The 27538-nt window shown below is 52.2% G+C and overlaps 1 protein-coding gene across 7 annotated transcripts in view; it reads left to right on the top strand.

Moving 5' to 3' along the window:
* The window catches only part of LOC146863633 (uncharacterized), a 337769-nt gene that overhangs the window by 197716 nt on the left and 112515 nt on the right, over positions 1 to 27538 (top strand). For 4 of the 7 annotated variants that reach the window (XM_085627704.1, XM_085627705.1, XM_085627697.1 and 1 more), the window contains 2 exons: positions 2844 to 2906; positions 18223 to 18285. In XM_085627704.1, the coding sequence (XP_085483830.1) occupies positions 2844 to 2906; positions 18223 to 18285 (126 nt within the window). Of the gene's footprint in view, positions 1 to 2032; positions 2096 to 2843; positions 2907 to 18222; positions 18286 to 27538 lie in introns of all 7 variants that reach the window. The other 3 variants (XM_085627702.1, XM_085627699.1, XM_085627701.1) reach the window with 2 other exon arrangements.

Raw genomic sequence — 27538 nt, 5'->3', positions numbered from 1 at the left:
GTAGGCAGTCTCAGGTACCCTTGGCTCTGACTGTCTGAGCCCTTTTCAGGCAGCCCTGGGACCCCTAGCTTTGACTGTCAGAGCCCTTTCCAGGCAGCCCTGGGACCGCTAGCTCTGACTGTCAGAGCCCTTTGCAGGCAGCCCTGGGACCCCTAGCTCTGACTGTCAGAGCCCTTTGCAGGCAGCCCTGGGACCTCTAGCTCTGACTGTCAGAGCCCTTTGCAGGCAGCCCTGGGACCCCTAGCTCTGACTGTCAGAGCCCTTTGCAGGCAGCCGCAGGACCCCTAGCTCTGACTGTCAGAACCCTTTGTAGGCAGCCCTGGGACCCCTAGCTCTGACTGTCAGAGCCCTTTGCAGGCAGCCGCAGGACCCCTAGCTCTGACTGTCAGAGCCCTTTGCAGGCAGCCGCAGGACCCCTAGCTCTGACTGTCAGAGCCCTTTGCAGGCAGCCGCAGGACCCCTAGCTCTGACTGTCAGAACACTTTGCAGGCAGCCCTGGGACCCCTAGCTCTGTCAGAGCTAGGGGTCCGATTGCATTTGAGCCATGCGGCAGCCACAGGACCCCTAGCTCAGCTCTATCAGAATCCTTAGCAGGAGTAAACATAATTTTCCATGATGTCTATACCACACACTACCTTTACAATGTGCTCTGTACAATGACCCGTCTTTACTACTGCATTCCTTGAAGATGCAAGTTTTTAGAGCTACTTGCCAGAGGAGAAGTGACGCTGGACTTCGAAGTCCAGCGCTTTCCCTACTGTTGTGATGACTGGAGCTGGAATGGTAATTTATACCTCTCTAAAGTCCAGTGCTCTCCCCTAAGGCAAAGTGGTTTCACGTTGTAAAGACTCGCACTGTCAAGGAATGCAGTGGAAAAGATGGGTCATTGTAAAGACCACATTGTAAAGCCAGGGATTGTAATGGCTTGCATTGTTCTGTCATACATCCCTGTAAGAACCCTTTGTAGAAAGCCCCAGGACACCTAGCTCTGACAGTGACAAAATGCCCTGTGACTTGAGCTCAGCACTGTCAGAACCCTTTGCATTCACCCCAGGACTCCTAGCTCCAACTATCTAAGGTTAATGAAATAGGTAACACTGAACTGGGTACTTAATCCAAATGATTAAACACAGAACTGAGTTTTTATTCTGCTCCTTAAGTGGACATTACTTCTGTCATTACACACACATATATATGTCATGCCTTCCTGTGCATACTTACAGAGCTGAAGTAAAATGCTTTCATATCTCATTTTATCTTTTGGATAACATCTGAAGTGAAACTTTAATGAATATTTGTTTGGCTTCAAGGCCTGTTGAGTCTAGGCGCTACACATGTGATGCTGTTGACTTCTAACGAAAGCTCTCGATTAGCGTAAAGGCACTGTAGGCAGACTGAGATTTACTAGAACTAAGTGCCAGCGCTGGTGCGATGCAAAATTGTGCCATGTAGCAGGAGTGATTTACTGTCCAGCACAAAAAGTGATTTGCATTGGAAATGTGCTGTTTCACAAAGCTATAACCTCTTAGCACCACTTTGCCTCAAGAGGCTTTTACTGGGACTGGATCAGTGCAAACACCCTTTAAATAAACTAGCATACACTGAACGCAGGGGGTGCATTGCTTTGCCATAGAAACTGAAGCACTGCAAGTGGGGTGCAGTGTGGTGCAGTTCAATGCAGATATCCGATGCATCTGACCTTCTGCATTTGTCTACGCATAGTATGGAGTGTATAACACCAGTACAAATTCTACACAAGTCGGTGGCCCCTCTCCCATGTTCCATGGAGGAAGACACTAGCAGCAGGCCAATCTTGTAGATATTGTACTGTGCTGCATTTTCTCCTTGGAGTTTGCATGCTGCACTGCGTTGCGTGAAATCTTAGTACATCAGGGCTGCGTGGGCTGCGCTGCCACCTAGAACTAGCCCTTCTCTGCCAACATACATTGTTGTGCTACATTGCATCTTCAACATTTGCAGCAAGTGCAGGTCACTGCTACTTCAATAACATCTGCTTTTTTCTCCTTTGCAGGGAGAGGGGGCGGTACTGGGACCACAAAGGCCCAAGGAGGAACAGTGTTGTGGAGACACAGTGGTGAGTACAGCAGATCTCACCAAGGTGCTGCTCTGTCCACAAACCTCTGCTGAAAAGCGCCCATGTGAGAGGCCACAACCTATACAGAAACACAACCCAAGATGGCGGCATGTAACTCTGCAGACCTGGGATTGTAGTTCTGTACTGGGACTTGTAGTTTTCCTGCGTGACTGGATCAGCGCAAACACCCAGAGTTCTTGACGAAAAGCCTCTAAACTAAGATGGGGTTCTAATCAGACTTTACTTTAAAAACTAGCACCCACTGAACGCAGCCGCAAACAAGGGGTGATGCATTAGCTTGCCCCAGAAATGCATTGTAAGTGGGATGCAGTGTGGTGCAGTTCAATGCAGATATCCGATGCATCTGACCTTCTGCAGTTGTCTACGCATAGTACGGAGGGTAGACCACCAGAACAAATTCTACACAAGTCGGTGGCCCCTCTTCCATGTTCCATGATGTGAGGATGTGCATTATGCAAGGCAGCCTGTCAGTGCCAGGGGAGTGGAAGACACTAGCAGCCCGCCAATCTTGTAGATATTGTACTGCACTGTGTTTGTCCTTGGAGTTTGCATGCTGCACTGCCTTGAGTGAAATCTTAGTAAAACCTGGGCTGCGCGGGCTGCGCTGCCACCGTGAGCCAGTTCTTCTCTGCCAACATACATTGTTGTGCTACATTGCATCTTCAACATTTGCAGCAAGTGCAGGTCACTGCTACTTCAATAACATCTGCTTTTTTCTCCTTTGCAGGGAGAGGGGGCGGTACTGGGACCACAAAGGCCCAAGGAGGAACAGTGTTGTGGAGACACAGTGGTAAGTACAGCAGATCTCACCAAGGTGCTGCTCTGTCCACAAACCTCTGCTGAAAAGCGCCCATGTGAGAGGCCACAATCTCTGCAGGAACACAACCCAAGATGGCGGCATGTAACTCTGCAGACCTGGGATTGTAGTTCTGTACTGGGACTTGTAGTTTTCCTGCGTGTGTCTGTCGGAGAGGGCTGATGAGTCCAACAAGTCCACGCATTGTGCTTATAATCCTCTTGTCTGCAATAAGTATCAATCAATCAATCAATGACACTTATAAAGCGCGCTACATACCCGTAGGGTCTCAAGGCGCTGGGGGTGCCGCTACTGCTCGAATAGCCAGGTCTTCAGCTTCTTCCTGAAGGAGAGGTGGTCTTGGGTCAGGCGCAGGTCGGTCGGGAGGGAGTTCCAGTTCTTGGCGGCCAGGTAGGAGAAGGACCTTCCTCCTGTAGTCGCTCTTCGGATGCGGGGGACGGCGGCGAGGGCGTGGTTGGCTGATCGGAGGTGGCGCGTGGGAGCGTAGAAGTTGACTCGGCTGTTGAGGTAGCTCGGGCCTTGGTTGTGTAGGGCTTTGTGTGCGTGGGTGAGGAGGCGGAAGGTGATTCTCTTGTTGACGGGGAGCCAGTGAAGGTCTCTCAGATGTCCGGAGATGTGGCTGGATCGTGGGATGTCGAGGATGAGTCTGGCTGAGGCGTTCTGGATCCGCTGGAGTCTCTTCTGGAGCTTGGCGGTGGTACCGGCGTAGAGGGCGTTACCGTAGTCCAGTCAGCTGGTGACGAGGGCCTGGGTGACGGTCCTCCTGGTCTCGGTGGGGATCCACCAGAAGATCTTCCGAAGTATGCGTAGGATGTTGAAGCACGCCGAGGAGACGTTGTTGACCTGCCTGGTCATGGAGAGGGAGGAGTCCAGGATGAAGCCCAGGTTGCGTGCATGGTCTGTCGGTTTGGGTGCGGTGCCCAGGGCGGGAGGCCACCAGGAGTCGTCCCAGGCGGAGGGTGAAGAGCCCAGGATGAGAACCTCCGTCTTGTCCGAGTTCAGTTTCAGGCGGCTGGTCGTCATCCACTCGGCTACCTCTTTCATCCCTTCGTGCAGGTTGGCTCTGGCGGCGGCGGGGTCGTTGGTCAGGGAGAGGATCAGCTGGGTGTCGTCGGCGTAGGAGATTATGCTGAGGTTGTGTTTGCGTACGATGGCCGCGAGGGGGCTCATGTAGACGTTGAAGAGGGTGGGGCTCAGAGATGATCCTTGTGGGACGCCGCAGATGACTTCGGAGGCCTCTGACTTGTACGGTGGTAGGCGGACTCTCTGTGTTCTTCCGTCGAGGAAGGAGATGATCCATTCCAGCGCCTTGTCCTTGATTCCGATGTTGCTGAGGCGCCGTACTAGGGTGCGGTGGCAGACTGTGTCGAATGCCGCGGAGAGGTCTAGGAGGATGAGGGCCGCTGTTTCTCCATTGTCCATCAGGGCTCGGATGTCATCGGTGGCGGCGATGAGGGCGGTCTCGGTGCTGTGGTTGGCTCGGAAGCCGGACTGTGAGGGGTCGAGGGATCCGTTCGTCTCGAGGAAGGCGGCCATCTGCTTGTTGACTGTCTTCTCGATGACTTTGGCTGGAAACGGGAGAAGCGAGATGGGGCGGTAATTCTTGAGGTCGGTGGGGTCCGCTGTTGGTTTCTTGAGTAGAGCGCTGAGTTCGGCGTGTTTCCAGCTCTCGGGGAAGATGGTGGTGTCGAAGGATGTGTTGATGATGTCTCGCAGGTGGGGTGCGATGACAGCGTCGGCCTTGTTGAAGACGTGGTGAGGGAAGGGGTCGGTCGGTGATCCGGAGTGGATGGAGTTCATCGTGCGGGTGGTGTCTTCGGTGCTGATGGGGGTCCAGGCGTGGAGGGTGGTGGTGGGTGGGGGTGGTTGGTCGGTCATGGTGTGCGTTGGTTGGTTGTTGAAGCTCCTGTGTATGTCCGTGATCTTGTTGTGGAAGTATGAAGCGAGGGAGTTGCAGAGGTCTTGCGATGGGGTGATGTCGTTGTCTCCTGCGCTGGGGTTGGAGAGCTCTTTCACGATGTTGAAGAGTTCCTTGCTGTTGTGTGCATTGTTGTCCAACCGGTCCTTGAATGCTGTTTTCTTGGCGGCGCGGATCAGCTGGTGGTGTTTCCGGGTGGCAAGTTTGTAGGAGGTCCTGTTGTCCGGTGTCGGTTCCCTTTTCCAGACTTTCTCGAGGGCTCGGAGGTTCTTCTTGGAGCACTTGAGTTCGTCGGTGAACCATGGGGCCTTCTTGCTGCCGGGTCTGCTAGGCGGGGTCCTCAGCGGGGCGAGCTCGTCCGCGCAGTTGCTGATCCACTTCGTGAGGTTGTCGGCGGCCTGGCTGGGGTTCGCTGAGCTGGCAGGAGGGTGCTGGCTCAGGGAGGTGGCGAGCTGGTCTGCTGTGATCTTGTTCCAGCTTCTGTGGGCGGCTTGTTGCTGGTGTTGGTGGGTCGTCGTTCTCTTGAAGGTGAAGTGGACGCAGCTGTGGTCCGTCCATTGAAGCTCTGTGGCGTGGCTGAAGAGGATGTCTGTGCTGGATGAGAAGACGGCGTCGAGTGTGTGTCCGGCGAGGTGGGTGGGGGTGGACACCAGTTGCTTGAGTCCCAGGTTGGCGAGGTTGTCGAGCAGGGTGCTGGTGTTGTGGTCGTTGTTGTTCTCCAGATGGTAGTTGAGGTCTCCCAGGAGGATGTAGTCAGCGGAGGGGAGGGCATGCGGGCTGACGAAGTCGGCGATGTCCTCGCTGAATTGCGTGCGTGGTCCAGGGGGTCGGTAGATCAGGGTGCCTCTGAGGGTGGTGTTCGGGTTGGTGTGGATCTGGAAGTGCAGGTGTTCGGCGCTGGTCAGGGTGTTGTCGGTGCTGGTCGTGATCCGGATGGTGTTTCTGTGGATGATGGCGATGCCTCCTCCCATCTGGTTGGCGTTTCGGTCCCTTCGGACGATCTTGTAGCCCTCTGGGATAGCGATGGCGATGTCGGGAGCTGAAGAGGCGTTCATCCAGGTCTCCGTGAGGAAGGCAACGTCCGGGGCTGTGGCGTCTAGGAGGTTCCAGAGTTCGATGGCGTGTCTGTGGACGGAGCGGGTGTTGAGCAGGATGCACTTGAGGTGGGTGCTGCTGGTGTTCGACTTGGCGGGTGCTGGTGTGCGGCTGGTCTGGGTGCAGGAGAACTTGCAGGCGTGGCAGCTGAAAGGTCCGTGGGTGCATCGTGGTGTGGCTTGGTGGCAATCTGGGAGTCGGCCGGTGTTGAGAGCGATGAGGGTGGCGGCGGGGTACGTCAGGCGGGTAGGTCGGGGTCCTCGTGGGCCAGGGGTCCTGGCGCTGGACGCGATCCGGTCGCGGACGGGCGCAGACGGGCTTACCTTTGGCGCACCTTCGGCGCTCAGTCAGCGCACCCGCTGCGCGTGGCCGCTGCGCGTTCGCACGGTCGCCATTTAAGGCCAAGTGCGCGGGTGGGCGGAGCAGCTGGGAGGCGGGAGCGGGGAGGGTTACAGAAGGCAAAGGGGGCGGGGACAGGCGGCGGTGGCGGGAGCGGGGAGGGTTACAGAAGGCAAAACGGGGCGGAAGGCAAACACGGGGAAAAAGAAATAACCACAGAACAGGCAAAAATACGATAAACAAGGGAAAAAAAAGAGAGTTAGACCAAGCAGGCACAGATTCACGTCAAGACAAGGGTGGGCGGAGCAGCTGGGAGGCGGGAGCGGGGAGTGTTACAGAAGGCAAAACGGGGCGGAAAGCAGCACGGGGAAAAGAAATAATCACAGAACAGGCAAAAATACGATAAACAAGGGAAAAAAAAAGAGAGTTAGACCAAGCAGGCACAGAGTCACGTCAAGGCAGGGGCACAACAACTGCAGCGGCGGCAGCCGGCGGACGAGGCAGCAGCGAGGCAGAGGGCAGACAAGGGGCACACGCAGCAGCTGGTGGCCGTGCGGCGCGGGGGTGTCCCACAAGTGGGTCACACTCACCTGCGTCGCACGGTCGCCATTTAAGGCCAAGTGCGCGGGTGGGCGGAGCAGCTGGGAGGCGGGAGCGGGGAGGGTTACAGAAGGCAAAGGGGGCGGGGACAGGCGGCGGTGGCGGGAGCGGGGAGGGTTACAGAAGGCAAAACGGGGCGGAAGGCAAACACGGGGAAAAAGAAATAACCACAGAACAGGCAAAAATACGATAAACAAGGGAAAAAAAAGAGAGTTAGACCAAGCAGGCACAGATTCACGTCAAGACAAGGGTGGGCGGAGCAGCTGGGAGGCGGGAGCGGGGAGGGTTACAGAAGGCAAAACGGGGCGGAAAGCAGCACGGGGAAAAGAAATAATCACAGAACAGGCAAAAATACGATAAACAAGGGAAAAAAAAAGAGAGTTAGACCAAGCAGGCACAGAGTCACGTCAAGGCAGGGGCACAACAACTGCAGCGGCGGCAGCCGGCGGACGAGGCAGCAGCGAGGCAGAGGGCAGGCAAGGGGCACACGCAGCAGCTGGTGGCCGTGCGGCGCGGGGGTGTCCCACAAGTGTGTATGTAAATGGTCCTGCCTTTTGAGGCTTCTGTTGTGCCACTGAAGCCGATGTACTTAGTGGTGGGGCACAGTCTCCTCGACAATGTGTGCCCATGAGACACTATTTACTCTGCACACGTCTCTTGTTCACACAAAAGACAAGTAGCGTACACACCCACAGCACACTGTACACACACTGGGGTATGGGAGGAGGGTAAGAACCCGAGTACTCCAGTTATTGGGAACCAGTTGGCTTTTACACGAGGACTAGCACGCTATCTCCTCACCAGGGTACAAAGACCCTCGTAACAGTAAAGTAGAGTGAGTAAAGTGGAGAGAGTAAGGTGCAGTTAGGCACTTTGGTGTTGGAAACCAGCCTTCAGTCCCCCAAGCACCAGCAGGCTGAACCTCAACCCAACAAAGCACACACGGAATGTGCACCAGTGCGGCTTGCCATTAAGTATCTCGGAGTCAACACACTGGAATACGGAGGACACCATACTGGTGGGCTGCGGCTTTCATTCTGGAGTCCTGTTCCCTCCATACTTGTGTCCTGGGGCCTCAGCACTGGTTTCTTGAAGATTCTGTACTGCTGTCCTGGGGCCTCTTTACTGGTGTGCTGGGGTCTCCGTACTGCAGTCGAGGGGCCTCAGTACTGGTGTGCTGGTGTCTCCGTACTGCAGTCCTGGGGACTCAGTGATGGTGTACTGGGGTCTCGATACTGCTGTGTTGGGGCCTCAATACTGGTGTACTGGGGTCTCCGTTCTGCCGTCCTGGGGCCTCGGTACTGGTGTACTGGGGTCTCGATACTGCCGTGTTGGGGCCTCAATACTGGTGTACTGGGGTCTCCGTACTGCTGTCCTGAGGCCTGCGTAACGATGACCCTAAACTGGGACTAAGCACCCCTTTTCATCACATGACTCTCAGGATAGTGAGGCAGAGGAGCACAAGGCTGGTCCAGGGAAGTGCTGTGGACTAGAAACTCACAACTCAGCAACACAAAACAACACTCAGCAAATTAATGTCAACTAGTCAGTGCTTTCACCTTAACGAGGGAAAGTACTTTAATGGACACATAAGGTAATTGTCAGACACCGCCACAAAAATATACAACATTTCACTAGAAATGTTGAAAGTCCCTCCTAAGGAGGTAGGTTACACATCACCTACTCAAACGATTCATCGGAGGGGGTAACTAACCCACTTAAAACTTGAGTATGCCTTAACTGTGATTCTTCATCTGGCAAAACACCAGCCTGCTGGCTCTAACGCTTTGTAACAAATACCCTTATTGGTGTCTTGCAGATTTAAGAAAGTAAATGTAGCGAAGCATAGAATATATGGATAACAGACTGTAATCTTTTATAGACTATGGCCCTCGTTTACAAAGAATTCGCATGAAAGGGCACCTTCCTGCACAAAAAGAATCACGAAAGGCGTTTACCTCGTTCTATGTGCGCTGCAGAATGCAAAAGAACTATTGAGGAGAAAAGTAAATATATCTGCTCATTATGCCTGCTCTGGGGAGGCATTAGGTTTTGGCGCTGCCCCAGGTTTACGTGATGTTGTACATCTGGGGCAGTGTCAAAATCCATGGGTGTTGACTGGGAAACCCCACCTCATCCCCCATGGAATGCCTCCGTGATGTCGAGTTAGGCAACGCAGTGACTTGCGCTCCTTTGTCTATGAGGCCATGCAAAGCCATGCAGGATGGCTTTGTGTTGCCTCACAGAGACGACTAGGAGGCCTGCACGAGCGGAGCCTCATAAAAAGAAACGCTCTGGAGGCCTCTAGGAAATTAGGGTCTCTATCCACACTCCTTAGAACGCTATCCTCAACCCCCTCATTGAGGCAGTAGCTAGCTTTAGGGCCACCAACAAATTTTCTTACAAATTATGACTTTCAACTATACGTTCAACGCAAGCTGCAAACACAACCCAGTCTGGTGTTGTGGCACACAGTGATATTTTCACAGTTATTATGCAACAGCTTGTTCGGAATGGGACAGTCCAGGCGTTGACCATGTTATGTTATGTTAATTAGATTTATATAGCGCATGTCTGCCCAGCAAAAACAGCAAAAAACACTAGTTTTAGGCAATGGCATTGTCTTCAGGAGAATATTGTTCAATGAAGTATTTCAAGTCAGTTTTAGTGCCCTACTCAAGAAACTCTGATATAATTTCCATCCACTGATGAGTGATAAGCCGACCAAGATGATCACAACACTAGTCCTTATACCGAATGGCTCCCTCTGCCATCAGCCACCTTTCAGCCTCCTCCTTCCATTCGCAATGTTGAGGAGTCTCTGAGGTGTGCATTGCATTGCTACGGCCATCTTAGCTAGTACCAAGGACAAGCATAGACTTCTATTATTGACCTTCGCAGGTGGTGACTGCCCATACAGCACCACAAGAGACAAGCTTGGAATGGTGGGGAGCAACACAGCCTTAAGGGGGATATATCAGGGGGTGAAGCAGCCCACAACTGAAACAGCCAGAAAACACATGCCTTCTCATGGAGTGTTGAATGAGAAAAAAAAAAGAAGTAGTTCCCTATAAGTGAGTAGTGGAAGGGTACAAGACCGGCAATCAAAAGAATAGTAAAAAGGCTGTGCTCCAGGGGCGGGACTTATACAAAAGGAAGGTAGCCATTGTATAAGAAGCAAACATATGAGAATGAGAATAAACACAACCAAATGGTAAGCATTGGGGGCAAGGGGGAGGGGTGATGGCAGAACCCTCACAGCAGCCTCGATGTGGATTTGTACTTCTAAAGAGCCACACACTTCTGTTGCTGCAGGTGCCCCGAGGTCCACTGGTGCTCACACAGTTCTGCCTCTGACCTGCTTTCCTTAGACCCTGTAAGCCCCTAGCCATCATCACTTGGAGCTTTGGACACTCTGGGCAGAAGGGTTGGACTAGGACAGAAAATGGTCTCGGGAAATATAGAAATGTCTACAATTAGCAAATCTAATATTTCTGCCTCTGACCTGCTTTCTTTAGACCCTGTAAGCCCTAAATCAGCATTAAAAAAAACAGCCGCCAGACAAGTAAACAGATCCAGATTGCCCCATTGCCAGTCTGACCCTGCTGGGAGGTTGTGTCTTTGGTCCGCTGCAACTGCCCAGACAAGGGAAAGCAGTAGGGAATGTTAGAAAGTACTTTCAGGGGGTCACAGAGGCATGGGGGGGGGGAGCCTGGGGGCTCCCTGGGCGGGGCCAGTGTTATGCCTTCCAACGTTGTGTTTTTCCTATTTGTGGCCACCATGCAAGGCACAGAGGTGGTGAAAAGGAAAAATGCAAACATTTCACCTAGCTACTGGGAGAAAACTCCCAACAAGTAAGGAACATTTCTAATTTGTTTTCCAGAATTAAGCTCTGGCCACTTTGGGTGTTCATTTCTATAAAACAAATAGACTAGAAAAGCGACCGGTCAACCTAGGCCGGCCGTGATGGCTATCATTGCATTTTCACCAAAAGTGCTCTTGCCTCGTCAGCTGGAGCACAAGTGGCACAGATTTCCCACCAATGGCTTCTGTTCTGTCGGTTTCCCATCTGAGAGCAGGATTCACTGAGCCCAACAGGTCCATGCATTGAGTTTGTTGCCCTGTTATGTGCATTAAATATGTAAATGGTCCTGCCTTTATTGGCTTCTGTTGTGCCTATGAAGCCGGCCTGCTGAGCGGTGGGGAGCAGTCTCCCAAACAATGTGCCCACTAGACACTATTTACACTGCACACGTCTCTCGTCGATACAAACGACAAGTAGCATACACTCCCACAGCACACTGTATACACACTTAGGTATTGGAGGAGGCTAAGAACCCGAGAACCCCAGTTATTGGGAACCAGTTGGCTTCTATACATGAGGACTAGCACGCTATCTCCTCACCAGGGTACAGGAACACTTGAAGGCAGTAAGGTGGAGGGAGTAAAGTGGAGAGAGTAAGGTGCAGTTAGGCACCTCGGTGTAGGAAACAAGCCCATGAGCAACAGCAGGCTGAACCTCAGCCCAACACAGCACACACAGAATGTGCGCCAGTGCAGTGTGACATTAAATGTCTCGGAGTCAACACACTAGAATCCGGAGGACACCATACTGGTGGGTTGCGGCCTTCGAACTGGAGTCCTGTTCCATTCATACTGGTGTCCAGGACACTCCGTACTGGAATCTTAAGTCCTCTGTACGGATGTCCTGGGTCCTCCGTACTCATGTCTTGGAGCCTTCATACTGCAGTCCTGGGGCCTCGGTACTGGTGCCATGGGGCTTCTGTACTGTAGTCCTGAGGCCTCGGTACTGGTGTACTAGGGTCTCGATACTGCCATCCTGGGGCCTCAATACTGATGCACTGGGGTCTCCGTACTGCAGTCCTGAGGCCTGCGTAATGATGACCCTAAACTGGGACTAAGCACCCCTTTTCATCACATGACTCTCAGGATAGTGAGGCAGAGGAGCACAAGGCTGGTCCAGGGAAGGGCTGTGGACTAGAAAATCACAACTCAGCAACACACAACACTCAGCAAATTAATGTCAACTAGTCAGTGCTTTTACCTTAACGAGGGAAAGTACTTCAATGGACACATAAGGTAATTGTCAGACACCGCCACAAATATATACAACATCTCACTAGAAATGTTTAAAGTCCCTCCTAAGGAGGTAGGTTACACATCACCTACTCAAACGATTCATCATCAGAGGGGGTAACTAACGCTCCTAAAACTTGAGTTTGTGTTAACTCTGACTCTTCATCTGGCAAAACACCAGCCCGCTGGCTCTAACGCTTTGTAACAAATACCCTTATTGGTGTCTTGCAGATTTAAGAAAGTGTATGTAGTGAAGGATAGAATATATAGATAACAGAGTTTAATTTTTTTTACACTATGGTCTTCGTTTGCAAAGAATTCGCATAGGGCAGCACCGCAAGTCATTCTGCTGCGCTACCCAACGCCAATTTGAAAGGACAGGTACGCACCGTATTTACCAGATACGGTGCATTCCTGTCCTATCAGCCAGCGTCGTTGCACAATTTGCAGCAGAGTACCAATGCAGGCACCCTTGCACCACGGTGCAAGGGTGTCTGTGCTGTTGGCGTGATTGTTTTTGTGTAGGAAGGGGCTTCTTCGTGAGCAAAAGCAATCCCATTTTTTTTCTCTCTTTCTAAGTGTGCTGCAGAATGCAGCACACATAGGAGGAGGAAATATCACGGAGAAATGTAAGCATTTCTCCTCGTTACGCCTGCTCTAGAGAAGCAGACATTGTTAGCGCTGCCCCAGGTTCACGCGATGTTGTACATCTGGGGCAGTGCCAACACCCATGGGTTTTGAGAGGGAAAACCCACCTCATCGCCCATGGAACGCCTCCTTGACACACAGTGAGGCAATGCAAGGACTTGCGCTGCTTTGTTTTACTCCACATCTATGAGGCCATGAAAGCCGCGCGGAGTGGCCTTGCTCTGCCTCTTAGATATGCCTGAGCGTCCTGCGCCACCGGAGCCTCATGAAAAGTGATGGACCTGGATTTAGTGTCACCAACACATTTTCCCACAAATGATAACTTTCAACTCCAAGTTTACAGTGGCCGCAAACACTATTTGTAGGGCTTGGCCTTTTTGGCTAAAGTTCCCTAAACCTTTTGCGTTCCCCTTAGACCGTTTTCCTAACATAGAGTTGCAAATTTAGATGCTTAGGTACTTTGCCACTGCTAATCAGTGTCAAAGTAAAAGGGTCCCTATGTAAAGTGAAGTGGTAATTGGTTGGCCATGATTAGTATGTTGGCCTTACTAGTAAAGTCCTTAGTGATGTGCACTGTGTGCTCAGGGGCTAGTAATGCAGAGGCGCGCAGAGAAGGGAACTCAGGCCTTCAGTGTAGGGCCTGCGCGCAGGGTGCTAAGTTAGCATGTTGTCCTGGGGCACCCCTGTGGTAGGTCCTAGGTAACACCTGGGCAGGGTGCAGTGTAGGTAAAAGGCAGGACATTTACTGAGGTGTGCTTGTAATGTCCTGACAGTGAAAAACACTCCATTTCAATTTTCACTGGTGAAAGGCCATTCTGCCTATAGGATACAATGGGGGAGGCAGGGTATTGTGTTTTGGTAGCCCAGTTCCCTGTAAGTTTATAATGGAGAGGTGAAGTTTAGTATGTATGAACTCACAGTGTCATAACACATCTTTCTATGAAAGTGGTTTTGTCACTGTGTGTTCATAAAGAACTCTTTTAGAAAGTGGCTGAGTTTTGTGGTTTAAGCATTTCTGTGTGTCTCTGCTGAATGTGGACTGACTGTCTGGATCTGGGAGGTGAGAGGAGCTCGGAAAGGTCTTGACCCAGGGAGGGGTTGAGATGGCACCAGCTGCCCTGCATCTGGAGAGTAGGTAGAGGAGAAGCCCAGGAGGTGAAAAGGCCTGGGCTGGTGCTATAATCCAATTGACCCATCTCCTGCTGAGTGATTAAGAATCCAGGCCCCCAGTGTCAAAGGGAGAAAGGTGACACTGGGAGGGAGACACCCAGAACTGATTTAGGGAGGGGTCAGGGACCCCTGAGCACAAAGAACTTCAAAGATATGAAGGGGTATCACTAAGAGTCCTGAAACCCCTACATTTGGTGTAGTTTTGAATGGCGAAATGGACAGGTTGAGTCTGCAAAGGCTTTGGCCTCTTTCGTGATCAAGAAGAACCTCTGCCAAGGAAGGAGTTGCTGAAGAGACTGCTGGATAGGACTGACCCTTGCTTCGTGATCTGGGGCTGTCCTGCAGTTTGTAGCTTTTACTAAGGAAGAGACTGAAGGGACATTGCAGTGGGTGGTGTTCCCCCCCTTCTTGAACAGGATTGTGCTTTGGGCTGTGTCCTGAACCCCAAGGGCCCGAGGTGAGCTGGCTCTCTGTTTGGAAACACAGGAACATAAAGGTTTCCGGAGACGTCCCAAGCAACGCGGTGTGCGTGTGCTTTTGCAGCTTGGGACCCTCAGAAGTCATGCCTTGTGATCGTGGGCACACAGGAGTAAAACTGTGTCGCAGACGTGCAAGGAGAGTGTTGGGGTGCTTCCAGGGAGTTGGTGAGGAGCGCCTGGTCATTGTGTGCACCAGGAGCGAGGAAGTGAAAATCGGACACGCAGGGAGCGTGTCGTGGTGCAAGCCGAGGCGCTGGTGAGGAGCGCCTGGTCGTTGTGTGCACCGGAGGAAAAGAGGAGACTCGGATGCGCATGGTGCGTGTCGTGGTGCCAGCTGAGGCGTTAGTGAGGAGCGCCTGGTCGTTTTGTGCACCAGGAGAAGAAGTGAGTCTCGGATGCGCAGGGAGCGTGTCGTGGTGCAAGCCAGGGCGTTGGTGAGAAGCGCCTCGTCGTTGTGTGCACCGGGAAAAGAAGTGTGTCTCGGACGCGCTTGGTGCGTGTCGTGGTACAAGCCGAGGCGTTTGGGAGGCGCGCCTAGTCATCGGGTGCACCGGAAGAAGAGGTGAGACTCAGACACGCAGGGTGTGTGTGGTGGTGCAAGTCGAGGCGCTGGTGAAGAGCGTCTGATCACTGTGTGCACTAGGAGAAGCGGTGAGGCTCGGACGCGCAGGGTGCGTGTCGAAGTGCAATCTGAGGCGTTGGTGAAGAGTGCCTGGTCATCATGTGCACCAGTGAAGAGGTGAGTCTCGTATGCGCAGAGTGCGTGTCGCGGTGCAACCCCAGGTGCTGGTGAGGAGTGCCTGGGTGGTGTGTGCACTGAAATTGAAATAGGTCTCCACAGTGCTGAGGGCGAGTCTCGGTGTTGGCTGAGACCGCCGGAAGGAGGGCCAGGACATCGGGCCCTCGGAGTGAAGCAGTTGCGGCCCGAACCGGCATCCCCAAAGGAGCTGAGCCATGGGCCTGAGCTCGCTGTGCCCATTAGACGGAGTTCTGGATCAAGGCCCAAGTCGCTGAAGGAGGAGAGGAGAGTGGGGTTGCTCCCCCCCAGGTAACGTGGATCACCACCTGGGGTGGGGTCAGGGCCCAGAGGGACACTCTCTCGGCCTCTCGCTTCTGTCAGCTGCGCAAGCCGGGTGCTTTGGCTCGGATCTAGGCCCGTGCTGACCCAAGGTGGGGCAGTACAGGGGCCGGAGGGAGAAGCAGTACTTTTTTGTCATCATTGATCCAGGATTGGCGGCCACTGTTAACGGAACACCTAAACTGTCGTAATACACTTTGCATTACTGTTGCTAACAAACTATCGAACTGTCGTATGACACCTTACTCTAATTGTGCCTGACGAACTACATACTGGGTGCGCTACGCACCGCAATATTTTTCCCTTGCAGAGTACGTGATGGTAACGTGGCGCCTTGCATTATTTCTTCATCTCACAGTCTAGGATTATTACGTGGCGCCTTGCATTGTTTTTCCATTGCACAAGTACATGATTGTAGCGTGGCGCATTGCTTTGTTTCTTCCTGGTACAGGGCATGCTGGTAGTGATACGCATTGCATTATTCCTTCTGTTGCAAAGTACATGATTGTGGCGCTACGGATGGCATTGTTTCTCTAGTGCTAAGCACGGGGGTATATCGTTACGCATTGCAGTATTTCTTTTCTTTTGCAACGTTTGTGATTCTAGCAATACGACATGCCTAACCTTTTGGAAACGGTTAGAAGTAAAACTTACCTGTTGGTTAGAAGCAGTGGTTGGTATTAGAACCTACTAACCCACCGGAAGGAATATTACCCATCCTTATATGTTGGTTTTGTATCGTGTGGTCATATCGTATATCTTCCTACATAAAGATTATACTTGTTTTATAAAAACTCGTGTGGAGTCTATTTGTGGTGACATCAGTGGGTAACTGTGAGCGTGGTTGCACATACTGTACACTCGTGCCTTGGAGATAAGCCTGGCTACTCATGCCAAGCTACTGAGGGGGTGAGCAGGGCTATCTCAAATGGTGTCCTTACTTAGCCTAATGTTGAAACGACGGGTCCGGATTTCGCATCTGGCAACAGAGGTGTGGGACAGGGACCCCCGCCTCCCGCATTTGGTGGCAGGGGTGAGAGACTAGAACCCCCACTTCCAACACTACCCAGTCTGGTAGTGTTGTGGCACAGTGATGTTTTCACAACTATCTGGCAATAGCTTTTTCGGAATGGGCTTGTCCAGGCGTTGGAAATAATAAACATTAAACAACGAAAGAAATACATTTAGGCAATGGCGTTCTCCTCAGGAGCATATTGAGTGATGACGTATGTCAAGTCAGTTTTAGTGACCGCATCAAGAAACTCTGATATGGTGTCCATCCTCTGAGGAGTGATACGCCACCTATGATGACCACAACGCTCGTCCTTATACAGAATGGATCCCTCAGCCATCGCCCACCTTTCAACCTCCTTCTTCCGTTCTCATGTTGAGGACCCTCTGAGGTGCGCACTCCATTGCTACGGCCCTCTTAGCTAGTACCAAGGACGAGTATAAGCTTCTATTATTGATTTTGCAGGCGGCCACTGCCCAATTAGCACCGCAAGGGACAAACTTGGAATGATGGGGAGCAACAAAGCATCTGGGGTGTATATGAGGAGGTGAAGCACCACACAAGTGAGAAAGCCAGAAAACACATGCCCTCTCATGGAGTGTTGAATACAAAAAAGAAGTAGTTTCCTATAATTGAGTAGTGGAAGGATACAAGTCCGGCAATCAAAAGAATGGTAAGGAGGCTGTGCTCCAGAGGCGGGACTAATACAAGAGGAAGGTAGCCATCGAATAAGAATCAAGCAAATGAGAGTGACAATAAAGACATCCAAAGGCAGGCATTGGTGGCTGGTGGGGGGAGCGGTGATGGCAGAACCCTCACAGCAGGTTTGGTGTGGATTTGTACTTTAAAAAGCCACACACTTCTGTTGCTGCAGGTGCCCCGAGGTCCACAGGTGCTCACACAGTTCTGCCTCTAACCCGCTTTTCTTAGACCCTGTGAGCGCACAACCATTATCACTTGGAGAGTTGGGCACTCTGGGCAACAGAAAATGGGCTCGGGAAAGAAAAATAAAAGTGGCCACAATCAGCGAATTTAATACTTAAAAAAAGTGCATAACATTTGCAAACCTGGCCAGTTTTGAACTTCTAAAGACATGCAGTATAGATGTTTTGCAAGGTGTGGGAAACTGCATTCCTTTGTTCTTGCTGCTGGCGCTGTTTGTGTTAATATCAGAGAAATCATCAGTAAAAAAAACAGCCACCAGGCAAGTAAACAGATCCAGATTGCCCCATTGCCAGTCTGACCCTGCTGGGCGGTTGTGTCTTTGGTTCGCTTTAACTGCCCAGAGAAGGGAAAGCAGTAGGGAATGTTAGATGCACTTCCAGGGGAGTGGCCTCTGGTCACAGAGGCATTGGGGGGGGAGCCTGGGGGCTCCCTGGGCGGGGCCAGTGTTCTGAGACACCCCTCCTCACAGTGATGCAGGATCCGGGCTCCCCACTTTCTGAAAGGGAACTGTTATGGCACCAGATATTTAAGCCGAAGCAGAGGTCAAAACCAGAAGTCCAAAAGTGAGAGTAAAACCAGGGCTTTCACAGTAAGAACCCATTTTACTGCAAATCCAAATACTGTTTTACACTCTGGCCATTGTTGTAGTCCAGACTGGAGTGTTGAAAGGTTACAAGAAAAGTTTACACGCCTATGAGTGTGCAAATTGTCAGCTTTTGGCTTTTCAAGTCTGGTGCACTAGGTTCATGTAATGAGAGTGGTGCCAAGCACAGCGCCGCTTTACCTGTAGCGCCTTGAATCAGCATTTAACTCTTACTTGCCATCAGGCACTAGGTTGTGCATTTCCCCTTTGCACCAAACTCTGTTGAGTGCTTGAGCAGTAACTTTACCTTTTTTCTCCTCTGCAGGATTAGAGAACAGAAATGTCACCAGTAAAGTCCTGGGTGGAAAGGAGTCCAGAAGACACAAGGGTGAGTATTGCCCGGGTGTGGTCCATCGTCCGAGCCCCCTTCGGGTGCTGCTCTGTCTGCAGACCTCTGTTGAAGAGCGCCCTGAGGAGGGGTCCCGTCTACGTAGAAACCCAACCCAAGATGGCGCAGGTAACTCTGGACATCCGGGACTTTAGAGCTGTAAGGGGACTTGTATTTCCTGCGCTTGCTTCTTCCTCAGAAGGTTGGTGGCTCATGGTCTGTCGACTCACAGCAAGGTTAATGTCTCTGAATCCAACAGTTTCTCACATTGTTTCGATTATCCTGTAATGAGCAACAAATCTGGAGCTGGCCACGCCCCTCTGTGATGCTGAAACCTCTGAAGCTGGGGCTCTGAGGGGGGGCATAGTATCCTGAGGAATGGGCTCCCATAGGACACTATTCACCCTCTACAATGTCTCCTAACCACATAACACGCATGTAACATGCCACACAGCCACAGCACTAGGAGGATAGATTAGGACCCAGGTATGCAGAACTGTCTAACCTGTAAAAATGAGGGCTGGTGCCCCGTCTGCTGTGGTAAGCCGTCTCTCTGTCTAGTGCACTAAAATGAAGCACACTGCGCAGAGAGTCCAGCGATTCCCGGATTGGTCTACAAAGGCAAAACTAGATAATACTAACACTATTTCTGGTAGTGTGGGTGAGCAGTTAGGCTTATCAGAGAGCAGTGCTAAGCATTTGTTGTATTAACAGAGGCAATAAATGATACACTCAAGAATAAATCCGGGACCAATTTGTAGAAAAACAAGAACCTTTCTATATATTTTAAGGCACCAAAATCAGTACCATTAGGCAAGTGCATTTCGAAAATACCGTGGAAAAAAGTTGCAGTAGACAATAGTTAAACAACATTAAGTATTCACTGTGATGGTCAATGTAGAATACACAGCGGTAATTTAGTATTTCAGGCAATGGGAGAGATCAGGAGACAGACAGGACCGTCGATCAGAATACACGGTGATAACCTGCGTCAGCGATAAACAATGAATTACTGCAGGCAATGGGGGAATCTGCCGACGGGTAGCACCGTCAATCAAACACTATTGTGGTTGGGGGTAAAAGCACACAGGCTTTTGCCAGTCTTGAGCTAACGGCACTTTGGGTTGGATTTGGCATCTACTCTTTCGGAGCAGGGTCTTTGGATCCCAGGATCCAAGTGGAACAGGCAGGTCCCAATTACCTTTCTGAGAAACGCTTGATGTAGGGACACGTGGAAATATCTGTCTCCAGGGGAGGGTGCGTTCAAGATGCACCTCAGTCAGTCCGTCCACGAACAGCGTTTGTGCCAAGACAGTTTCTGCCACACAGTTGACGCCACTGAACAGTAGATCCAAATACACAGGAGAGGGATCGTTTCCGATGTTGGTCACAGGTGGTGTGGAGTGCCCTCTAGTCTAGGTGAAGACTGAAGGGGTGGTGTGAGAAGTTGGCCTGGTATATGCTGTCCAGCAGTTCTAGTGGGCACCTTGCACCAGTCCAAACAACCCCTTATTGACGATAGGTTAAAGACAACCTTTATTGAAAGCTATCCTAGTGGTAGCTATGGAGAGCAGCCTTCAGGCTAAGTCTTGAAGGAATGTAAACCAGCTTGTTTTACCAGTCTATAATCTCTTGAGTCACTAAATGAAAGGAGACCACACCAGGTAGATATATATAAAATATATGTATTAATTACTAAACACACCCCTCTAGTCTCTTTATGAGGCTAGAGGCAAAAGCACATAAGTTACACTTCAAATAGACAGTAAAGTAGCACGAAATACACGTTAGGCCCTAGGGGCGAGCCAAACCATATACTAAAATAGTGGTATAAGAACCACAACTTAACTAGACACAAGGCCTAGAGCGTGCAGAATTGCTGGGACCCCAAGGACCCACCCAAGGTAGTGACACAGGGGACCCACGGGGGCCGTGTGTAGTGTGAGAACACAGCCACGAGCTCCCGTTAGCTTCTATGGGTAAAGTCGCGGTTAGATTTTTAAAGATAAAGGACACTTAGAGATGGACTAGGACCAAATCTTTTTGGACTTAGACAGTTCTAGGATCAACACCCACGGGAGCACTGGAGTACTCGAGTTACCTCACCCAGGGAAGCCGGGTACATAGGTGTCAAATGGTGTCGGGTCGCGTCGTTGTTTTCAATGGGAGCTGGCGAAGAAGTGCTGCTGCCGGGAAGATGCGAAGTGTCCGAAGGGATCCAAGCCTGGATCAGAGATGTGAAGAACCTGAAAGCAGAGGGGACAAAGTCTGGGTCACTTGCCAGTGACCAGGGGCACGATAGACGATCGCCAACCGATGTCGGGTGTTTCAGGTGAAAAAGGTGATGCTTGACTCTTCAGCCACGAGGACCAGGAGGAATTGAGGAAGACCAGGAGCTGGATTCGAGCTGTCCAATGAAGGATGTCGAGTGCTGCAGTGTCGGTGCCCGGATTGGACATGACATAAGATTTTGCAACAGCAAATCACGCAGAAAGGAGAAAGATGCTTTGGTGCGGACCAGCAAGGTCCGAGGACTCCACCAGGGAGGAGGAGTGAGGGCACGTCTGGAGCAACCAGGGAAGCCCAAAGAAAGTCAAAGTTACCTTCACATGGACCCACCAGTCGACGGACCAGGGATCATGAAGGGATGACTAGGCCAACAATCTTCGGTGGATTCTCTGCTCGGGGTCTGGGCTACAAAGAACCCAATGCACAGCCTCAGGAGTCATCTAGAAGCTGATGCACTTGCAAATGTGCGCGGTGTCCAGGGGTTCCGGTTCCACGGTACCCACGAGGGCTACAGGTCTCAGCTTTGCTGAGGACTCGGTGCAGCGTCTGGGAAGTCTGGAAATTCACCTCTGGTGTTGCAAAGTCTTCAGAGCTTGAGAGATGCAGACCGGACAGATGCGTCTTTGGTGCCTGCCAAGCAAGGGAGTAACTCCTTTACTCCAAGGGAGATTCTTCAGTCATCTGGCGTTGAACAGATTGTCGAAGGTCCAAGATTCAGTTGCAGAGTTTTGTCCAGGAATATCTAAAAGTCCTGTTGTCAGGGGTTCCTTCTTTATACCCAAGGAAGGGGTTGGACTAACTCAGGGGACCAACCTATGGGAGGGTTTGGAAAGAGGGGTGGCTACACCCATTTCCTTTCTCCAGTTTTGTGCCAGAGCAGGGGCTGGTAGCCCCTGTGACCGGTTTGAACTGGACTATGCACAGGGACACCAAATGTGCCCACAGTGCTGGACTTCAAACCTCTCTCAGAGTGAACCCACCCAGCCCCAATACACTAAAGCCTGCTGACAGCTCCCTGTGACAGGAAATCTATTGTCCAGGCCTCCCCTGCCGGAGTTTCGGTCAGCAGCAGGAGGCCAGACTCGTGTCTGTGGCTGCAGCATCCATTTTTTGATGCCAGGGCTCTTTTCAGATGGTACCTGGTATACCGGTGCTGTCATGTCTCTCCTTCTAGAAGGGTGGGATCATACTCCTACACCAGTTACTGGTGTGGGGGTATGATTCCAAGGTGTTTGACACCAAACACGGCATGTTTCCATACAGCCAGTCCAAAGTTAGCAGTTATCGTTGGGTTATAATGCACTTAAGAGTATATGGTCAGGCTGCATAACAGACAACCTCGAAGAAATGATTCCGAAAGCTGCAGAGGTGCTCAGCTCATGCCTTGGCACCTTCTCACACAACACCAAGCACCCTGACTTCAGGACTGATAAGACCTACCATAGGGGTGACTGATAGATTTCTATGTGCAGTGATAGGTGAGATATAGTGAACCTATATCTCAGTAAGGGGTGCATGCACCACCTTACCCAGGCTGCAGTAGCAGACCTGTGGTGTCATTTTGGAGGGCTTTTCAGGGTTGGCATAATACATGCTTCAGCCCCTGGTAGGCCTCTGGGGTACCTATGCCCTGGGTACAGAGTATACCATATACTAGAGACTTATAAGAAAACCTCAGAATCCAATCTGTGATGTACCTAGGGTACAGGGAATCAATTTAGAGAGGAAGCAGCATGGCTGGGGTCCTGTATAGCAGGGCCTCAGCCAGACTAAAGTCGAAAAACAATGTTACAGCAGAAAAAGTGGGGGTAATCATAAGAAGCAGATCCTACTTTCCTACAGGTGGTGGCCAGTCTGGCAACCAACATACCTTGCCTGCGGCAAATGCAGTTGAAAGAAACCTCACAGGCTGGAGATTGTTCGGAGAGAGGTAAGGGCTCGAAACATCGGTGAGAGCCGGCTACCATTCTTGGAGTGCTCTTGCCACTTTGTTGTGGGTCACCACCTCGACGGACTCATCGTGGAGCTCTCGTTGTTGTTTCGGACTTGCGTGCGACATGCAGGGGTCTGATTCCACCAATCTAAGAGAGTTCTTGGTTCTTTGTCAAAGGCAGGCACGCATCCCTGGTTTCTGGAGTACAGCTTCAGGACAAGTTGGCTTTTGGTGCAGGAGTCTGGGACAACAGGTAAACTGGCAGAGTTGGCACCAGGTCAGTAACACGTCCTCTTCTCCTTTCTCTTTGCGGCTCTTCAGTGTTCTTCTTCTTCTTAGGTTGTCAGGATCTGAGTTTTTGGCCCAGGAATGCCACCTAAATACTATTATTTTGGTGCCTTAAACGCAGTACTAGGTAGTAGCCAACAAGCTACCTACCTTTGGTATGACTACACCCTCCTATGACCATTTCTATTGGGAGGTGGGCATAGCATTGACCCTGGTTGGCTAATTCTCTCCAAGAAGTCAGAAGGAACAGCAGGGATTTGTAGATATTCTGGGGACCGTCTAAGGTATCCCTTGTGTGCATTTGTTAATAAATCCAGCACTGGCATCAGTGAGGATTTTTTTGATACTAAACATCTTAGGGTACAGTGAAGCCATCACGAAGCTAGGAAACTCGTCATGACAGGTATCCAGCCCATGTACTCTATATGGCTTCTCTGGGCACTTACAATACCCAAAAATGGGCTTAGATATTGTAGAGTCATATTTGCTCATGCAGATATGTCCACACATGGGAGATAGTGCACCCTGCCTTGTATGGGGGCATGGCAATGGGTGCCATGTCGATTCTTCAGTTTTCTCTGCACAAAGACACGCAGCCTGCAACAGAAGCATGTCCTTGTTGAAGGGTCCCAAGGGTGGCACAATTCGAGCTGCAACCCTAGTGGACCCAATTCAGTACCCATGCCGTAGGTACCATGGGGATGATTTATTAGAGATTTATAGGGTCTGTTGAAGTTGTACCAATCATGGTACAGTTTTAGGCAAGAGACCTGGCACTGAGAACCTAGTTAGCAGGGACCCAATGCACTTTCATTTAAAACCACATCATGCATGAGGCAAAAAGTGGGGTCTGACCATGACAAAAGAGGCACTTTCCTACAACTGCAGACCAACATCAGCCACCCCAGACCTCGGCATGAATGAATACTAGACCCCCACAATGGTGGTACAATCTGTCTGCAATTCCGAAGACTGCAGACCCAGGTGCGCTGCTGATGAAATATCAGTGAAAATAGGGAGCACCCCAAGTTCCGTGCCCACTCGGAAGAGGGAACTCATGGAGATAGTGCAAAACCTTTAAAGAGTGTGAGGGGCCATGTGGGGCCCGGACTCGTGGCGTGGGCCTCCATGGCCATTAGCACCCCAACCCAACTCATGCACCACCCCTGATCCCTGGTTATTGCCGCCCGGCCTCCCCACCCCATAGCCACTGAAGACCCCCGGCCACCATGTCCCGATGTTCCGATGGCCGGCCCGGGGCCCCAGCGAAACCTAGACCTTAAACGCGCCATGCCCGGCCGAGGGAGAGGGAACCCCCCAAGCAAGACAGGGAGGAGTAGTCTCTGTCACACCTCTGACCTCCTCTCAATAGAGGGTTTCGATCGCCCTCCGGGCCCCCAGGGAGCTGGCTCCCCGCAAGCTGGGTGTCTGGAGTCCCTCCCGGCCCAACTGAAAGGATCAAAGAGCCGAGCGGCAGGAAATCCCAACACACCGCCCCCAGACGCCAAGACCCCTCTCTGTGAGGATGCCGGACTTCAAAGAGAAGAAGGCGTATAACAGGGGGTGCTGAGGGGACTGGGGTAGAGAAGACCTGGAACTACGAGAGCCCTGCGGACCTGGTCGCGGCTCGACGAAACCGGAAAGAAGGACGCTACCTGATCCTTGGAAACCATCTGAGCCCTGCGGACGTCGTCGCAGCTGCCGAGAACACTAAGAACACCAGAGCCCTGCTGAGAGACTCGCGGCTCCCCCAGACCCTAAGACCATCGGAGCCCTGCTGAGACACTCGCGGCTCCCACCAACTCAAGACCGGCTGAGCCTGCCGAGTGAATCGCGGCTTCCCGAAGATCACCCGATCAACAGTTCCTTCCTGCCAGAGCCCTGCAGACGTGGTCGCAGCTCGAGAATACACTGGTCCGACTGGACCCGAGACTGTACCGTGTCCCCCGGCTCGAGGATTGAGAGCTGTGCGAAGAATACTCGGCATTGACTCTGAACCTAGAAGTGTCCCGCTACCCCAACCCCCCTGTGAAGGAATTACCAAGCTTGTTGTATCGACCAAAGACTACCTTGCGGATCATAAAGATCCAAAGAATCTTGGATAAAGATCTCCGTCTACTGAAACTTACTGTGTGGTGTCCCTTTGTCAAGTAGTGCAAGCTCAGCGCGTGCGATCCTAAAGTATGAGACCCCTTCCTGAAAGGGCCTCCCCGCCGGTGCTCGGCCTGGTTCTGGGAGAGGTGGGTCACGGGGTGGTCAGGAACGTGTTCCGTAACCCCCCTGGGATCGCCCCTTCCAACATTTGGTGGCAGGCGACGGGATCCGAGCTGACACCTAGAGATCGTACAGTAAACGGCTGACGCTCTACCGAACAAAGATGGAAGAAGGAACCGCCATGAGTACCACAGGAACCAACGCGAGCCCTACGTTCCGAGAGGACCGGTTGGAAGAGTATACGCACCGAGAATTAAAACAGTTTTGCAAAGACCTTAGAAACACCGGATTAAGCACAAAAGAAGATTTCCAGAAAGCATTGAAAGCCTGGATAGAGTCCGGAACTTCCCCTTCCTAAACCGAAGGAGACGCTCGAGAGGGGGAACTGCCGAACGAACTCCGAAGCACCCCGGTGAGGAGCAACGCCCCAGAGGGGGGCCTATCCCCGGAGGAACTAGCGGACCGGGAAAGGGGCCGCAGCCACAAACTAGAACTGGCCAAGCTTAAGATAGAGGGAGAGCTAAAATTGGCCGAAAAAAAGTTAGCTGTAGAACAGTTACGCCTACAAGGGGAACTAGAGGAAAAGAAACGCCAGCGAGAACACGAAGAAAGAAAACTTCAACTGGAACACGAGCGCAGCCTAAAAGCGATCAAACTCAAAGCCAAGAATAAGGAATCCAGCCCCTCGGGGAATGAAGAGACCTCTCCCCCAATGGAACCAAAGGTACACATCCCCAAGGATGTGGTGAAAGAATATTACAAAAACGACGACATCCAGCAATGGTTCAAGGCCTACGAGGTCGCCATGACCTCCCACCGAGTTCCACAGAAGGATTGGGGGGCTGGCTTGTGGGGCCGGTTCCTGAGTGAGGGGAGAGACACCCTGCTGGACCTGCCTTCAACCGTGCTAAATTCCTACAGCCACATGAAAGAGGCCTTATTAGCGAGACATGGACTCACCCCCGAAATGTACCGGCAACGGTTCCGAGACTGCAAAAAGATGCCCGGTACTACGTGGGTGGAGTACGTAAACTTTTACAGTAGAGCCTTGGATGGGTGGATCAAGGGCAGCAAGGTCTCCACCTTTGAGGAACTGTTCGACCTAATCGCTTGGGAACATTTGTCCGCCAATTGCTTTGTAGAGTTACGCCAGCACCTCCTCGACAGCAAGCTCACAGATCCTCAGAAATTGGCTGTTGAAGCTGACGCCTGGGTGAACACCCTGGCCCCCTGGGGCCCCGTCGGAGACTACGGCCGCCACAGTCTGGGACCTCTCTGCCAGAGGGGTGGGGGGAACCAGGGAAGACAGAGGGAATTCCAGGCAGGCTCCCAGCATAGTCCCCCAGAAACCAGCCCCTGCACTTTCCAGCACCACCTCCAGCCAGCACGTGGCCCCCGGGGAGACAGGGACCCCGAGTTAAGATCACCTGTTACCGATGCCAACAGACTGGTCACTACGCCAGTGACCCCCAATGTCCCATGTGCCAACGGGCCGCCGCGACCGCTCCCCCAGCCCGACAGATGGCCACCGTGGCCCTAGGGGAGGAGATGGAGGACACCGAGGAGTGGGAGCCTGCAGCCATGGCCCTGGTCTCCCTAGGAGACCGAGAAATGGTTACTGGAACTCCCTTACCCGCCAACACCAAGAAATACCGACAGCAGGTGACAGTCAACGGTCACCGAGTCGAGGCCCTCCGCGACACCGGGGCGAGTGTCACAGCGGTCCACTGCCACCTGGTCGCCGAAGACCAGATACTACCCGACGTCTTCTGTCCGGTTATATCCTCGGACAATTCCGAGAGCCTCTGCAGGATGGCCCTGGTACCCTTCGAATGGGGGGGAGTAACCGGTAAATTGAGAGTGGCCATCCGAACCTCCCAGCCAGTGGACTGCCTCCTGGGCAACGATCTCGAGAGCTCCCTGTGGGGACAGGTGGAACGAAGGGCCCACCTAGGAATGATGGGCCTACCCGAATGGGTGTGCGCCACCACGCGCTCCATGTCAGCCCGATCGCCTCCCCTCGAGGGAGGTGAGGCCCCAACCCTGAACCCAGTCGCCATCCCCGAGGGACGGGACGGGCTACCCGAGCCCGGTGACCTCCCCCCAGAAGGGGAACCCGTCCCCGACAACGGACCATAATATCGGAACCCCGAGCAAATGACGGAGCTAGGTGACCTGCCCGAGTTGGCGCAATGGCGCTTCGAGGGGGGCCCCTCCCGGGAGGAGTTCTGCAGAGAACAAGCCGCCTGCCCTTCCCTCATCGGACTCCAGCAGCAGGCCGAAGCCCAGGCGGCGGGCGACAGGTCCGGAACCCATTGGGTGTATTGGGAAAACGACCTCCTGTACAGTGAGCAGAAGTCTGCCGAGCTAGGATCGGCCCGGGTACTGGTGATACCCCTGCGCTTCCGAGACTTCCTCCTGGGCCTAGCCCACGATGTGCCCCTGGAGGGACACTTGGGCCAAGACAAAACCTATCATCGCTTAGTCACCCACTTCTATTGGCCCAAGATGCGAGCTAATGTCGATGCC

Source organism: Triturus cristatus, chromosome 2_1, assembly GCF_964204655.1.
Source record: "Triturus cristatus chromosome 2_1, aTriCri1.1, whole genome shotgun sequence".
Taxonomy (NCBI): domain Eukaryota; kingdom Metazoa; phylum Chordata; class Amphibia; order Caudata; family Salamandridae; genus Triturus; species Triturus cristatus.
The sequence above is the reverse complement of the archived record's forward strand: the minus strand, read 5'-3'. Positions and strand labels throughout refer to the sequence as shown.